Genomic DNA, 13,946 nt, shown 5'->3' with positions numbered 1-13,946 from the left:
GTGGCTTTACTAATGATTCTTTTCAAACCACAACTGGCCTACCAGTCAAGGGGCAACGGTATACCCTATTCCGTTATATATGGTGTTTTCGGGCATTTCCCTGCATTCCGCATGAGCGCTTTGATTCGCATCGCCATCCAACCAGAATCAATCCCTGGTCGATGGACACCTCTAATGACTTTACTAGAAATAAAGCACCCTCTATCGGAGAAGGAAAACTGGAGACAGTCTGTAGTAAGGGAACATATCTGTGCACATCCTTCCACAGTCGTGGGAGAGTTACTGTTGGTCTGTGGCTGTTCATCAGAAAGATTGTCCCAGTCGTACTTTTTAGAGCTGACCACATCGTAAATTTGCCATGTAAATATATCCTTGTGTAATAGGGCAGAGTCTTTCCTCTATTGATAACGGCCAGGTTAGCTAGTGCAACGAGGGAGGAAAGTGCCGTCACTAATAGCTTACAAATCGAAACCATTGCTGTTCGAACAACCATATATCTTTAATATCCTGAGAAGACATATGATGGAACGAAACAGCCGGATGGCACCAAGGTCGGCGCCCATAATTACTGGTGAAAGGCTCGAATTCCCGTACACTGGACGGAACTAATAGAGGCCATGACCAGACAAGCCGTATTCCTATGTCGTAGAGGATCCTACCAAGGACGTGGTCTCCAGCCCAGTCTTTCGCAGTCATCTGTTCAACAGGTGTGAAATTCTCAGCACGATACTGAGAGACCAGCTGCATGGCAGGCCTGGAAAGTACTATACCCGCTCCACCATAGGCGAACACGTCGTTCCCCATCCGCATCGGCGTACCGAGATAGTGGGACATTCCTTGGTTAAATAGTGACAGCCAACGGATCATATTTCGCCATACTATGTAAGTATCCGCCTCAAGGAAGATATACCAGTGAGCGTCCGGCTTCACGATGAGTGCCTCGTCGATCATTGGTACAAATTTCCATTTATCGAGTTTCCATCCTGGATTGCGAGGTTTTCCAAGAGGGCCATTTTCATCGTCCATCCAGTCATTGGCAATAAGACCCTCACGACCAGAGGTACGTAACCGATTATAAATCTCAAAATCTGGGTTCGTTTGCTTCATTTTTCCGCTGACACTGCGGAGAACATCCCACGTATGCACTCCAAGAATATCTTCTTCATAATCTGAAAAAACGACATAGTTTTGCACGCATCGAAGGGTCGTTTCGAAATGCACAGGAACCTTATCGAGGGCTTCTGTAGCGCCTGTTTTCAGGATAACCAAAACTTTGTCCATTTCGGAGACATAATTGCAAGCGGTGGAATTGTAATCATTGGGAACAAGTATGTCTTTTCCCATCCGCGAGCCTGTGGTTTCCGGCGTTTCGTGGTGAGCCCAACGCGCTCGAATGATGAGGTGGACAGTTAAAATACCAACCGCCGTGAGAAACAGCGAAGGGAGGTATCGTAGACAGCGACGCTGGAGTTGTAGAGAAGGCATCGGGGGTAACGGACGGCTGGGCTTCTGAACTCACATCAAATCAAAGGCAATGCTGATGCGATAATATCGACCATCAAACGTCGTGTACCCCCAGCTCATTGTAGACATGCGTCCTATCTCGAACGAACGGGTAAGAGCGGCCAAGACTCCAAGACCAAGGGTGCTAGACGTGATGTGATGTATGACGTGCAAATTTTGGAAGGTACCATGAAAAGTTTCAGGCGCAGGATATACCAGGCGGAGTAGGCATACTAATGCGATTGTGGTTTGATCAAGAATTCCCGTGTTTAAGCCGTCAGCACAGCTCACTAACGACGTGTATTGTACTGTGGAATCAGGGTGGAGTGATAAATGCGCATTAGTTCGAAATATCACGCGAATCTATAAACCAACAGTGACAGGAACATGAAGTCTAGCAAGGGCCCGCCACAACCGAGTATTAGGTACTTCGAAGTTAGCGTTGGCATATAATGCAATTAGAAAGACGGCCTAATACCGCTAGTGGTTTTTATGGTCGAACAGTATTTCGATAGTTAGCTCCGCATATATATCTGTATTTCTCTCCCCAACGGCTTGAAACGAACATTCGTACTTCCAGTAGATAAAAAGAATCAGTCATAACTGCTGTCATTCCTCTATATAATATGGATAGTGGCGAATACAGAGTAATAGAACCCGACAAGTCACAACACCTAAAGCGTAATAAAACATAATGCGATGAAATGCGCTCGAAGCCCCGAAATATGAATGGGTTTGAAAACGCTTGCCTCCCACTGGATAGCGCACGATACCATGATTGCCCTAACGCCGGAAATGCAACATGTGCAGGTTGGTCTGATTAAGATTTATTGCATGTAAATTGATGATCATATCGCTATCATGGAACTAGAAGCAGATGTCTGGTTAACCCCGCCAACCAACATTCCAGATCACATGTGCAATGTCTTTCGCTGTGTTGACAGTGTCTGTCATTCTGTCAAAAAGAATATCGGCATTAGATGGCTGTCCATATTCCTGAGGTAAAAACCCCAAAGATGCCAGGTAGAAGTTTTGAGCGGCTTCGTCATCCTCTTCTGAATCCACAAACCAAGAATTGGCATCATCATCATCCATATTTTGAGTAGAGTCCCAATTATTATCAGACGCAATACGATCCCCACCATAAATATTAGGGAATTGTCGGGCTCGTCGCAGCGTTTCCCCAAGAGACGAAGAATATAACTGACGCCCGGGGAGATATTTCGCCCAAGACCAACGACCGATGATCGAGGAGGTTTGAGGTTCGGGAGTATCCCCACGATATTTAAGTGTAGTCGAAGGAAGCGGAGCGATCGTTTTATTCTCACTGTTAGAGCTCCCTCGTGGCGTGGATCCCCCACTAGGAGAGGTTGGCTTTACAATGAACGAATCATCCCAAGAAGACTCGCCTCCAAACTCTAGCCATTCCTCCTCTTCTTCATCTTTTGCTTCCACGGCAATGCATTGCAAAACCTCTTTGTTAAAATGGATGTGGCGCTTTTCACCCGGCGAGCCAGCGCCAGGAGATGGAATATTAGTTGCGGAACGAGCCCGTGGGGTCTCGAGACCTCGGTCATATGGCTTATCAATCAAAGGCTCGAGGACTGATAAGTGGACTTCGAGTCCTGGGCGATTGCGTGAATGTTCAGCTTCTTGCGCTTTCAAAATCGCGCCCGCATGTTGCAGGAGAGTGTGCTGTGATAGTGAGCGCTGTAAAATAGTCTCAGACGCAGTTCTTTTTTTTAGAATGGATTTTCGATCAGGACAAAGGCCTGGCGATTCGGAACAGCTGGGCGGAGGTGAAACATTCAGCGGCTTCGCCCGTACATCAGAAGTCTTAAGCGGGCCATATAGCCAGGTCACGTCACAATCTTTAAGCCTAATATATTGTTAGAACAACAGCCAGAAGTGCTCGGATAGCGATCATCAAAACGCAGAGTCAACCTACCAATTCAGAGTGGCTGGGGAAATAGTACCCAGATTGTGTTTCAGTTTGGACCATGTTCTCCACGAGGCGTTCTCCAGCCTGACGCTGTTCTCGTATACTTTCCTGCGACCAACCACGTAACGCCATGATGCCCAGATATCCTCCTCTCTCCACTCATGAGATAGATAATCAACATGTCTCGACGGTTCCTCCTCCACTGAGCTGTCGTCGGCGATCGGTACTGGTCGGCGTGAGCGAGGCAAGTCCGCCGACTGATTAACGGAAGTGTCGGCAGGGGAGGTTTGCTCCTCGGGGAAGAATGCGCTATCGTACGATGGTGACAACGGCTGGTCGTCTTGGTCACCAGGTTCGTTGGAGAATATAGAGCCTGTCGGGGTGGGCGGTAGGTTTTGCAAGGCAGTCGGTGCGAGATTTGGTGAGGAAAACGACGAGGCTGTAGACGATGCAATTGGACTTGGATAATGGGACGGATAAGGGTGTGGAAGAGGTTTTGTCATAGCATCGTCTGGGTTTTCTAAGAAGTATCTCTGCGTGACTGGACGCCGCTCTGGATCTGGCGAGAAGCACGAATAGCTGTCCGCCGGAGACGGTAGCACAGCGGTCATCTTAGCGAGATATCAAACTCATACATATATGCCAACTTGTCAAAGGATTGGTCTCGCTAGCAATCGTAGGTATAAGACGTAAAAGGCAATCGTAGGTAATGGATAGGCAGGCTGCAGGAGGCGAGCGAGCGGAGGTAGGTCAATAGTTGTATCCGGGTAGGGAGACCCCGGTGACTGCCATCAATCAATCGAGTATCTCTGTGAGACCTTTTTTTGTTTCTTCAAGTCTCATTGTATTTGGAAGACTCAAGAATCTCGCACAGAGAGTGAAAGGGGAAGTGCAGATATTATGGGCACCGAGGGCTTTATAAATAGGATTTGGGGTTTTTTGTGGAAGGCGATGTTCTAGACAGAAACTGGGGAGAGAGTGCGATGGCGAGTGGAGATAGGCCTCGGATAGGCTTTTCTCAGTCGAGCCGCACAGACGTCTAGACGGGCCCGGACAACAGGCGATAGTAGTGAAATGGAGTGAAGAGATAGCGTGTTGTATGCTGGCAGAACCCCTCGGGTGTTGTTGCGGACAAAAAGCCACGCATGTACGGAGTCGGAGACCAAAGAGATAAAATACGTAGCAAAATGATAATGCGCAATGATCGGACGATCGGCTTGATACTGGCGGAATGTGGAATGTGGATAAGGAGTCGAACGGTCGGCTGCGAGGTTGCCACTAGGTTGGGACTAAACCGTCACATTAATGAATCATTGGCACCGCACGGCGTTACAGTTGACAGGCTGCAGCAGTAGCCGGAGTGGTGAGCTGTCCAGGCTCCAGACTCCAGACCTCCAGAATCCGGAATCCAGAATCTCAAACACTCCAGGCCTTCGAGTTTCGACCCTCTTGGGGATCAGGAGCTCTGTGCTCCCCTCTAACCAAATGCGGGCTTCCGGCCAAGTTAAACCAACCAGTAGACTGTTGGAGATCACGGTCTCCGACTGCTTTCAACCTTCCTGTTGTGATGATCCGGCTACCGTAAACCTTCCCCTCTTCTTCTCGCTCACCTCCTGGCTCCGGTCCCACCGTCCATACTGGTCTGCCTGTCTTGTCCATGGTCGAGGTTTCGGTCGTCAATTTGAACCAATTACGACGCACATTCTGACCAAGTGTGAGGGTCGAGTCAGTTCACCTGCCATTGCACAAACATAAAGTCTATTGCTCGATCTTTCTAAACGGGGTTGATTTATTTTCCATCCCAGTTTCTCTTAAGATTTTTGACCCTGGGATGGCCTGAAGCCATTCGGGATAAGTCGGGTCTGGTTCGACTGAGTGGCGACCCTCCCAGGTAATCGTGTTTATCTTGCGACCCCCAGCAGTCTCCAAGGTGTCAGGCCCCTTGCACTTGCATGCATGGGCGTTGAGTTTCCACATCATCATGCAGGGCTTAGCACCATGGTCTGCGCCATGGTATCTCTCTATCCTTCGTAGCGCTGGATGGGCCGTCGAAGTGTTCCGAGTTTACAGTTGATCACAGCCTCTAACGAGATATGAGCACTCAGCCATGGTGTCAAAAATGTATGCCAACAAACTTTGAGCTTGGTCCCGACATGTCGGTTTCCAACTTTACCTCAATTTGAGCTGGCATTTGAGTGAGTCCCTAGGACCATAATTACTTGTACCGCAACAAGATTCGCACGCCAATTATCCTGGGTTAAGGTGTAGAGAATGCACTACTGAACTCGTGCCCATTCAGCTCTATTGCATTGGAGGACCTTTGGAAAGGCAGATTATCTGAGCACAGAGCTGCCTTTGACGCACAACCAAAAGGCGTTTGGTAACTCTGGACGCTTTGCATGGGTATCCTTTTTATTTCGGTATTGTGATTGCTCGAGCTTGCGTTTAGCAGCGACAGGCATCTTGTTCAAACTATAATCCCATCGCATCATGACCAGCGTTCTCATCAGGGGCCTGGAACATTGATTGAGATGATCAACATCCAATCGCCACCGCCGCAGCTTGCCTGTGCCGGATATTGATAATGAATAGACGCCGACCCATCTATTCCAGAATCGCTGCTGCGGGTGGATCCTCTCCAATACTGATATTATGCATGTTGACAAACTGATATGCATTTGGGGAGCATGGCGACTGTCGAATAATTACTGCGCAAGACGGCGCATTGACTGCGCCCCCGGCGAATAAGACCGAAAGCCCACGTTGCAGTGACTTCGGCATGCTATGGGTCGCATATACATTCACCTCACAGTTAGCGCCAATTCTCCTGGACATAACGACCTTGGTGCGAACAACTCATGGCAGTGCCATTCGACTTGAGGGCACCGCAACCCAGCAGAGCCTTGATACTGGAAGCTTTCCTTAGAGCATTGCGAATGAAGCGGGGAATTTGACGCGGTGCCACTAACTGCCCCGCCCCTTCAAAGCCACAAGTAGCATCGATCAGTCGTTTGCTGTGGGCAAACTTCGTCCTGGAGCTTGGAATGGTCCTATCATAACGAACGCAGGACATCTGCGCCAAAACCAGTGTTTGGATCTCCAGTCTTATAACTACTGTGTGGTATATATGCAAAGTAAGCGGGCGCTGGTCTCGTACTGTTATCTATAAACCATTGCGTACTCGTACGTAATGAGCAGCGCCTGTTTTATCATTATAGGCCTTTATTAGACAATTTCTTTGCATCTGACATCATTAGCTTCATTTCTTGGGAAATCATTGTGAGTTCCCGGTTCCAACTTGACTGGCAGATGTGAGAAGTGACAAGGCAAAAACTTCCGAGGCTCCGACCCACCATTGTAATAATACTACTAATAAATGGATGGGTTAGTTTTGAGCTTTTGATGGATGTCTAAATGTCTGTGCGCTTGCATCTGCACATCCCTGATGGGTTGCAGGCTGCTCCTTCTCATTGGCTGTACCACTATCAGTGGAGCATGATTCAATTTCCAACCTCGTAAGTCGTGACAGTCCCTATTTCAGCCAATGTCGCAAGATACCTACTCTGTAGTCGCAGGTGTTGTGGGACCAGCAAATATGTAGTGTTTGTGGGTGCGGGAAGGGGAGAGAGGTGGTTTGAACGGACAGTTATTCAACTGGTACTTGTGGAATAGGCAAAGGGCGAACCAGCCAGCGAATAAAGTATTATCTACATATATATCTAAGTACCGAGCTGGATGGAGTTGACCGAAGGACGCCCAGTCGCGTCACCCACCGTAGTTGCGTGTTGGCAGCGCACCGAGTGGGTTCTCACAAACATGGCAGCAATTCCTCGATCCTTGCTGATCATGAATTGAGCGATTGGCGATGCAGATAACGTATGAATCACGGGCCGGTTGTACGCGGCATCTAAAATAGATCGATAGTTTTTCGCCATCCTAAAGTTGCTTAACAGTAAATTGGGGTATATCCCGAGATTCCAACGCGGGAGTAACCCGCTGAATTATTGTACAGTAAATCGTATGTGGCAGAACACAGAGGCAAGGCAAAAGAATGTCTTGGCGTAGCTTCGGAAAGTAATCGAAGGCCAAATACCTTCGGTAATAGATACTCATGGATCATAGAAGGTTGTTTCCACTGCCAGGGTTCTACCTAAGCAGCTACCTAGGACATCATGACCCTTTGCTCATTCCACGGCAGTACTCTCGAACTACCGAAGTAGCGTGTTTTAGGATGACTGGCATTGGACAGAATGATAAATTCAGAGGGGATACAACTCGACGCTTGAGTGAATAAGAGGCCATCATAAGACTAATAATAGGCGCTGTCTGCGAAATTCAAAGTACATCACATACCACCTCCTCAAACTTGAGAAAATCTTACCACCTTCATTATTTCCAAGGGTATTAGGATAATTGTCGCTTGTAGCGGAGTGTCTAACTTGCTCTGACGTGACCCTAGAGAACCCCCGTTGCGGATTCTAGTCCTGTCCTTTAGGACCTATGTACGTAGTAATTGCTTACTTTCTGGTAGATACCAAGTGGTAGCTCTATTCATTTAGCTTGGTGCTCAGTTGGAGCTCAATCGATGTTGTAAGTTAATAGCGAATAACGTGACGAATCATGAAATATGTGATATCGTATCAAGCTAGTCTAGAAACAGTACTTGGCCGGGCAGCGCCCCGCGCTTCTCAATTGTATGTATCTGATATTCGAGCAACCCGCACATCTCACACATTCTTGCAATCCATTTCGCATGAATTTTGGGGGAAAGAGATATCAAATAGAAACAGGGAATAACTGCAAACATGGCGGAGATCGCACAGGCTCCAGCAGAAATTCAAGCTCGGCAGATCACATATTGTGGAGGTAAGTCACACACTTTCTCGGAGCCCACGAGCAACGATACCTGCAAATTGTTTAGACAGTTGAAGTTAATCTGGTTTTGGGATGCATAGTTTGTACATTACCCCCAGAGGTACGGAGAGTCTTCCTGTTTCCATCCGTGGACTTGGTCTTTCCTCCCGAGTAACCACCATATCGTGACGACCAACTCCGCGTTTAAATAACCCAATTGCCTTGCTTGCCCATTCATTAACACAAACTGCAGTATTGCGAATTTGGCGGGACGGCAAAGAAATGTCAAGATTGGTTGCAGGATAACCAGCCACAACTGTATCAACGGTTATACTCTGATGGTACCGGTCCATTCATCTCGTCTTGATTTTTTTTTTTTTCCAAACTGAATGAGGGACTGATAAATATTCTTCTTTTTCCACAGAAGTCATAAGCGCGAACCTCTCAACTCTTTCCGTTTCTGTCCAGGAGCGCGCAGCCAAGGATGCCGCAAAGAAGGAAGCAAAGGCTGCCGCGGCAGAAGCACGAGATGCGGAGCGACGGGCGACATCGAAGGTCCAAATAAAGCGTGTTGAGCGGAACAAGCGCAAGCATGTTAGTGTTCTTACGGGTCTCGAGGTTTACGGCCTAGAGAATAAGAAAGTGGCTAAGGAATTGGGCAAAAAATTTGCGACGGGATCCTCAGTCACGAAGTCCGCTGCTGGAATTGAGGAGATTACAGTGCAGGGTGATGTTTGTGAGGACATTAAGGAATGGTTGTTGGAACAATATGGAAAAGGAATTTCCGAGTCTAATATTGAGATTGTCGAGGATAAGAAGAAGAAGAAAGGGGCTGCTGAACCCTAAGGTCTCATAACAATTGATGATCACGACTACCAGGCTCCAACCAAAGCTTTCATGCAAAGCTTGCAACTAGGGTAACGAATATTAAAGAATACACAAGCTCGCTAGTCAGGATTGACATCAAACTTGGGTATCATTTCACACAAAAATTCGGTCATGTTCATAGTTCATCGAATATTCGTAAAGGATCATAATCGGCAGGCTTGGTAGTTTCACTTGCCGCGGACGGGGCAAGCGTGTATGTCTTCGTTGCACTTGGAATGCCACTGTTAACGAGGGCAGATGGCTCCGGAGGTAGTCCATACTCATCCTCCGAATTTCCTGGAGACGGATCGTGTTGCTTAGACAGCGGGGCGTGGGGGGGAGTATTGGAGAGCTTCAGCACTTTCGGAATAGTTCTAAAACCGGGTGACATCCCTTCGGTGGGCCAGTGTCGAAAGACTATAGCCACCAGAATTGCCAATATGGCCGCAGTGACAAAACCCCAGAAAATGCGTAGTCTTTGGTTTGTTCGCATTTGCCATTCCATTTCTCGTTTATCCCACCTTTCGATCTCGTTTCGCATAGCTTCCAACCTGTTCCCGAAAGTTTCAGCCCTCGTCTTGTTGGCTTTCATTCGTTCTTCCAGCGCCTCAATCCGTTGTATTTGAGGGTGGAATTCATGGAGATCGCCGATTTGCTTCCGGATATCTTGTTCCAAGCTTGTGGTCTCTTGCCTGAAGTCGTCAAAAAGCCTCGACGTTGAGTCCGATAGGTCCTGGAACGAGGCGACTGTTACATTGAGTGCTGCAATCTTTTCCAGAAGTCCGTAGTAAGTGTAATCCAGTCTTCGCGTGATATCAGTTGCGAGAGTCCCGATCACCGACAGTGCGGAACGTAAGTGTCTTAAGGAAACGATCATCAGCACAAAGTCCCGAGAAAGCCTGGCATTTAACATACTCTTCACCTCTGTTTCGTTGGTCTCGAACCCGCTGCAAATCGTCCATTGATTGTATCTCGTCCCGCCGTTTGATCGAACCGAGTCGGATGTCTTTGTCGACGCCATCAAGAATACTACCCCTCCTGCTTCCAGTACCCAAGCACGTAGGTTCAGAGCCCCAGCGCGATCGGGTAGTTTCCCGGGTGATGGGTCGAAGCAATCCATCTTCATCACTGTCCTGTTCTCGGTAGGTCGACAATAAACCTCCGCCGCCTGCTTTCGGGGAAGCGTGATGCATTCTGTGTCGGAAAATGCCTTCGCGAGATCTCCCTTTGCCTTCTCTATATCGCCATTGCGCTCTTCTGTCTGGTGGAATGTTGAGATCAGTAATGAAGTCTAATGATTCCCAGTGTGCTTCTTGGTTTCACTCACCGTTCACATTCAGCCTCGAAAGCAGCTCCGGGGGGGCAGACTGCGGAGCTGTCGGGCCCTTGGCTACAGGTGATCCATGGTTAAGAGGTGCCTTTTCCGAAGAAGGGATCGTAACAAGTAAAGTTGGTCGCATCGAATGGACCATATCCGGACTACAACAGGGTTTTGCCTTCGAAAACGTGCTAATAAAAATTTGTACGAAGTTCAACACAGCTAAGTAGAGTGCAAATGAGGTCTGTACAATAATCAGGAGGCCAAAGTCGATGGCGCGGCTAGGCCTGCAGAAACTCCCCCGATCTGCGTTAGCCAAATCCGATCAAGCGGCCAGGCCCAAGCTCCCTAAAATTCTCACCATTTCTAAATTTCCTACAGCGTATAATTACGGATATTTAACAATGAGAAAGATATTGCTTAATATAGCTTCATTCAGCTTCAATTTAAAATCCAAACACGTAACTTGATGTCGCCCTTAGTTACGTCTTTCCCCAAATCACTCACCCAGGTATTTTCTGATCAGTCAGTCCCCCACGATATTGGGAATAAATAATCACATAAACTAAAATTCATAGCTGTAACCCCCACACCATTACCATTAAATAAGTTATAGAATCGATAGGAGAGTTACCAAGAAGGATAAAGTCCCGAGGATGCGGATGTCAGTGTGACACTACCACATTCTCTGGCTGAAGTTGTGTGGGGGGGTTTTAGGTGACCAACTCGGCACACTTTAGCACCTCGTTACAGTTGCTGCTCTACTGCACAGGTGGGGACAATTCTTCAAGAGCCATAATCGAGGTCTGGTGCAAATGCTAAAACAAATGGTGTCCAGGAAATCATAGAAAGACGGTGATCCGAAAATTAGATATAATTGATCTAGGAAGAAAAAGCATTGACCCGCCGAAGCCATTTAGCCAAACACCTAGACGCCGAGCATTCGTACAAATCAGATTGAAGCCTTCTCGGGTTGGCGACAACCCTCAGAGGAAGCAAGTGCACATATATATTATTGCATGTGCAGAAGTGATTGTTGGCCACTTCATAGACGGAAGGCCCTTGTGAATCCCTCAAGAGCTAAGGACTTTGTTTCGTTTCTCCCTTCTCTTTAATCTTTCAACTCGTTTTCGATGCATCTTCTCGGCCATCTTTTCATACCGCTCCTTCTCTTCCTTCGCGGCTCTGCGGTCCTTGATTCTCTGAATGTGCGCCTACAAATGGCTCATCAGCACCGCAGTGCGAAAACTGCACAAGCAAAAATGCAAATCATAAGTATAGGTTCCTTACCTGTCTCTCTGCCTCCTTTTCTTCCTTTAATTCCTTCTCGTGTTCCTTGATGGCTTCCTGTTGTTTACGTGCCTCCACCCTCTTCGCGTACGATGTCAAACCTGCGTTAGGTCGGAAAGGCTTTTTGTTGTTATGCCAGTTTTTCCCTGCGGGTCCGAGACGGTGTATGTTAGCCAGGAGGGAAAAGGGAAAGGAAAAGTTGACGAAAAAAAGTGGGGGGGGGGCTTGGGCGCCTACCGTTCTTGCGTATTGATTTTACCTCAGTAGTGGAGGGTACTAAGGCTTCGGACGACATCCTGACGATTCCCAACGGGTTATGGTGAATGAAAAAGAAGTGAGGCCCGAAAGTACGCTGGATGGCTCCAGATGAGATGTCGGACTTTTTCCCTCGGCGACGATTTCAAGTTTTGAGGAAAAAGTTATCTTAGACCGATCAGATAAACGGATCTCGGCGGAAGTGCTGACCCGGTCCCACCCACGCGCCCAAAGGATGAGTGGTCGACGAGGATTGTCGGGTTGCTTGCTAAAAGAATTCGCAAGTCCGCAACGATTCAACGAACCACCCGCCAAATACTTTCGGACCCCCACTATCCTTGATATATCCCGCGTCTCGGCCATTTGACCTGCAGGTTGCAAGCGATGCGCTGTGGCTTCTGAGCCCTCCCAGGTACCACGCGTGGATTGGACAACGCCAAACCCCTCGTTGGTACACCGCCCCTCACCACCAGGTCTCTCTTAACTACCTCTCATCCCTTCTTTTTATGATGCTATTTCGATAAATTTGCCATCTGCCCTTTCTTCCCACCCCCTTCGTTTATTCGCTTGTACGTTGTTTCACAGCCCACAATTACCATCTCTATGGCGGCTACCGAAAATGCGTTGATTATGCATAATGACATTCCAATGGAGCTACCTGAACTTCCTCCTAATCAAGGTCTGGAAGCCTTCAAGGATATCGTCTTCGGATCCGTAAGTCACCCGAGTACCTGTATCTCATCCGTACACTGCTTCTTTCTGGCCGGCACTAAAAGTCTCTTGTCACCAGGTCGCGGGAATGATAGGCAAAGTTATTGAATATCCTTTTGACACGGTTAAAGTACGGCTGCAGTCACAACCGGATCACCTTCCCCTCCGATACAATGGGCCATTAGACTGCTTCCGCCAATCATTCCAGGCGGAGGGTCTTCGGGGACTCTATCGGGGTATCAGTGCCCCCATGGCGGGGGCAGCCGTTGAGAATAGCTGTTTATTCTTCAGCTATCGTGTGGTTCAAGACATACTGAGGGCGACATGTTATTCATCAACGGAGTCCCTGCCCTTCTCTGCCTTACTATTCAGCGGCGCTGCCTCGGGATCCATCACCTCTCTCGCTTTGACACCTATCGAACTCATCAAATGCAAGATGCAGGTGCCCTTAGAGACTCCTGGTGCTCGTGCACCGGGGCCATTGGGGCTCATAGTATCTGTGTTCCGCCATGATGGCATATTAGGATTCTGGCGGGGCCAAATGGGCACCCTTATCCGTGAAACGGGTGGAGGCGCTGCGTGGTTTGGAGGGTACGAGGGAGTGTCCGCGCTTTTTCGATCGTACCGACACCCACCGTCAACAGTCGGTTCCTCCGAAGCAGAACCAACAGCTCTCCCTCTTTATCAACAAATGCTTGCCGGAGCGGCGGCTGGTATCAGCTACAATTTCCTTTTCTATCCCGCCGACACTGTCAAGTCACGGTTGCAAACAGAAGACATTAATAATACCTCTCTCAATAAACGACAAACTTTTTGGGGTGCTGGCAAGGGTCTTTGGCAGCAGCAAGGCCTCAGGGGTCTATATCGAGGTTGTGGCATTACCTGTGCGCGCTCTGCACCTAGCTCGGCTTTCATTTTTACAGTATTCGAAGGCCTACGGAGTTACTTTAGTTGAAGCGATTTTTTTCTTACCTTATTTCAGTATTTAGTTTTTGTCTTACATTCCGGCGAAGTTTCTTTTGGGTCTTCTTTTGCTTGACGATACCTATGTTCCGTTTAGATTTAGATCTTCTTGTTAATGTTTTGCTTGTTGAACCAATCTGGCATTGGCGCCAGAAACAAAAATTCACTATAAAGCATAGATATATGAAATGTATCTATTTCATTTATCTCATCTCCTTATATCTCATGTTTACGTTTCCTCAT

General features: G+C 47.9%; 6 protein-coding genes across 6 annotated transcripts; 2 read left to right on the top strand and 4 right to left on the bottom strand.

Moving 5' to 3' along the window:
- Window positions 1-65: 65 nt before the first annotated feature.
- On the bottom strand, window positions 66-1,485 carry APUU_21851S (uncharacterized protein; the record flags this gene model as incomplete). Its single annotated transcript, XM_041700649.1, has 2 exons — window positions 66-398; window positions 463-1,485. 2 exons carry the CDS (start codon window positions 1,483-1,485, stop codon window positions 66-68), a joined length of 1,356 nt encoding a protein of 451 aa, XP_041553613.1.
- Window positions 1,486-2,388: 903 nt separating this feature from the next.
- APUU_21850S (protein phosphatase regulator REG1) lies at window positions 2,389-4,056 on the bottom strand (the record flags this gene model as incomplete). Its single annotated transcript, XM_041700648.1, has 2 exons — window positions 2,389-3,382; window positions 3,452-4,056. 2 exons carry the CDS (start codon window positions 4,054-4,056, stop codon window positions 2,389-2,391), a joined length of 1,599 nt encoding a protein of 532 aa, XP_041553612.1.
- A 4,194-nt stretch (window positions 4,057-8,250) lies between these two features.
- Window positions 8,251-9,145, top strand: tma22 (putative RNA binding protein Tma22; the record flags this gene model as incomplete). The annotated part of the gene is made up of 4 exons (XM_041700647.1): window positions 8,251-8,311; window positions 8,401-8,420; window positions 8,553-8,640; window positions 8,724-9,145. 4 exons carry the CDS (start codon window positions 8,251-8,253, stop codon window positions 9,143-9,145), a joined length of 591 nt encoding a protein of 196 aa, XP_041553611.1.
- A 157-nt stretch (window positions 9,146-9,302) lies between these two features.
- Window positions 9,303-10,638, bottom strand: APUU_21848S (uncharacterized protein; the record flags this gene model as incomplete). The annotated part of the gene is made up of 3 exons (XM_041700646.1): window positions 9,303-10,026; window positions 10,082-10,427; window positions 10,494-10,638. 3 exons carry the CDS (start codon window positions 10,636-10,638, stop codon window positions 9,303-9,305), a joined length of 1,215 nt encoding a protein of 404 aa, XP_041553610.1.
- A 919-nt stretch (window positions 10,639-11,557) lies between these two features.
- On the bottom strand, window positions 11,558-12,069 carry APUU_21847S (CGR1 family protein; the record flags this gene model as incomplete). The annotated part of the gene is made up of 3 exons (XM_041700645.1): window positions 11,558-11,698; window positions 11,775-11,920; window positions 12,012-12,069. The coding sequence occupies 3 exons, from the start codon at window positions 12,067-12,069 to the stop codon at window positions 11,558-11,560; spliced, it is 345 nt and encodes a 114-aa protein (XP_041553609.1).
- A 563-nt stretch (window positions 12,070-12,632) lies between these two features.
- Window positions 12,633-13,695, top strand: amcA (putative mitochondrial ornithine carrier protein AmcA/Ort1; the record flags this gene model as incomplete). Its single annotated transcript, XM_041700644.1, has 2 exons — window positions 12,633-12,743; window positions 12,820-13,695. 2 exons carry the CDS (start codon window positions 12,633-12,635, stop codon window positions 13,693-13,695), a joined length of 987 nt encoding a protein of 328 aa, XP_041553608.1.
- Window positions 13,696-13,946: the final 251 nt, after the last annotated feature.

This window comes from Aspergillus puulaauensis, chromosome 2 (genome assembly GCF_016861865.1).
Source record: "Aspergillus puulaauensis MK2 DNA, chromosome 2, nearly complete sequence".
Taxonomy (NCBI): Eukaryota; Fungi; Ascomycota; class Eurotiomycetes; order Eurotiales; family Aspergillaceae; genus Aspergillus; species Aspergillus puulaauensis.
The sequence above is the reverse complement of the archived record's forward strand: the minus strand, read 5'-3'. Positions and strand labels throughout refer to the sequence as shown.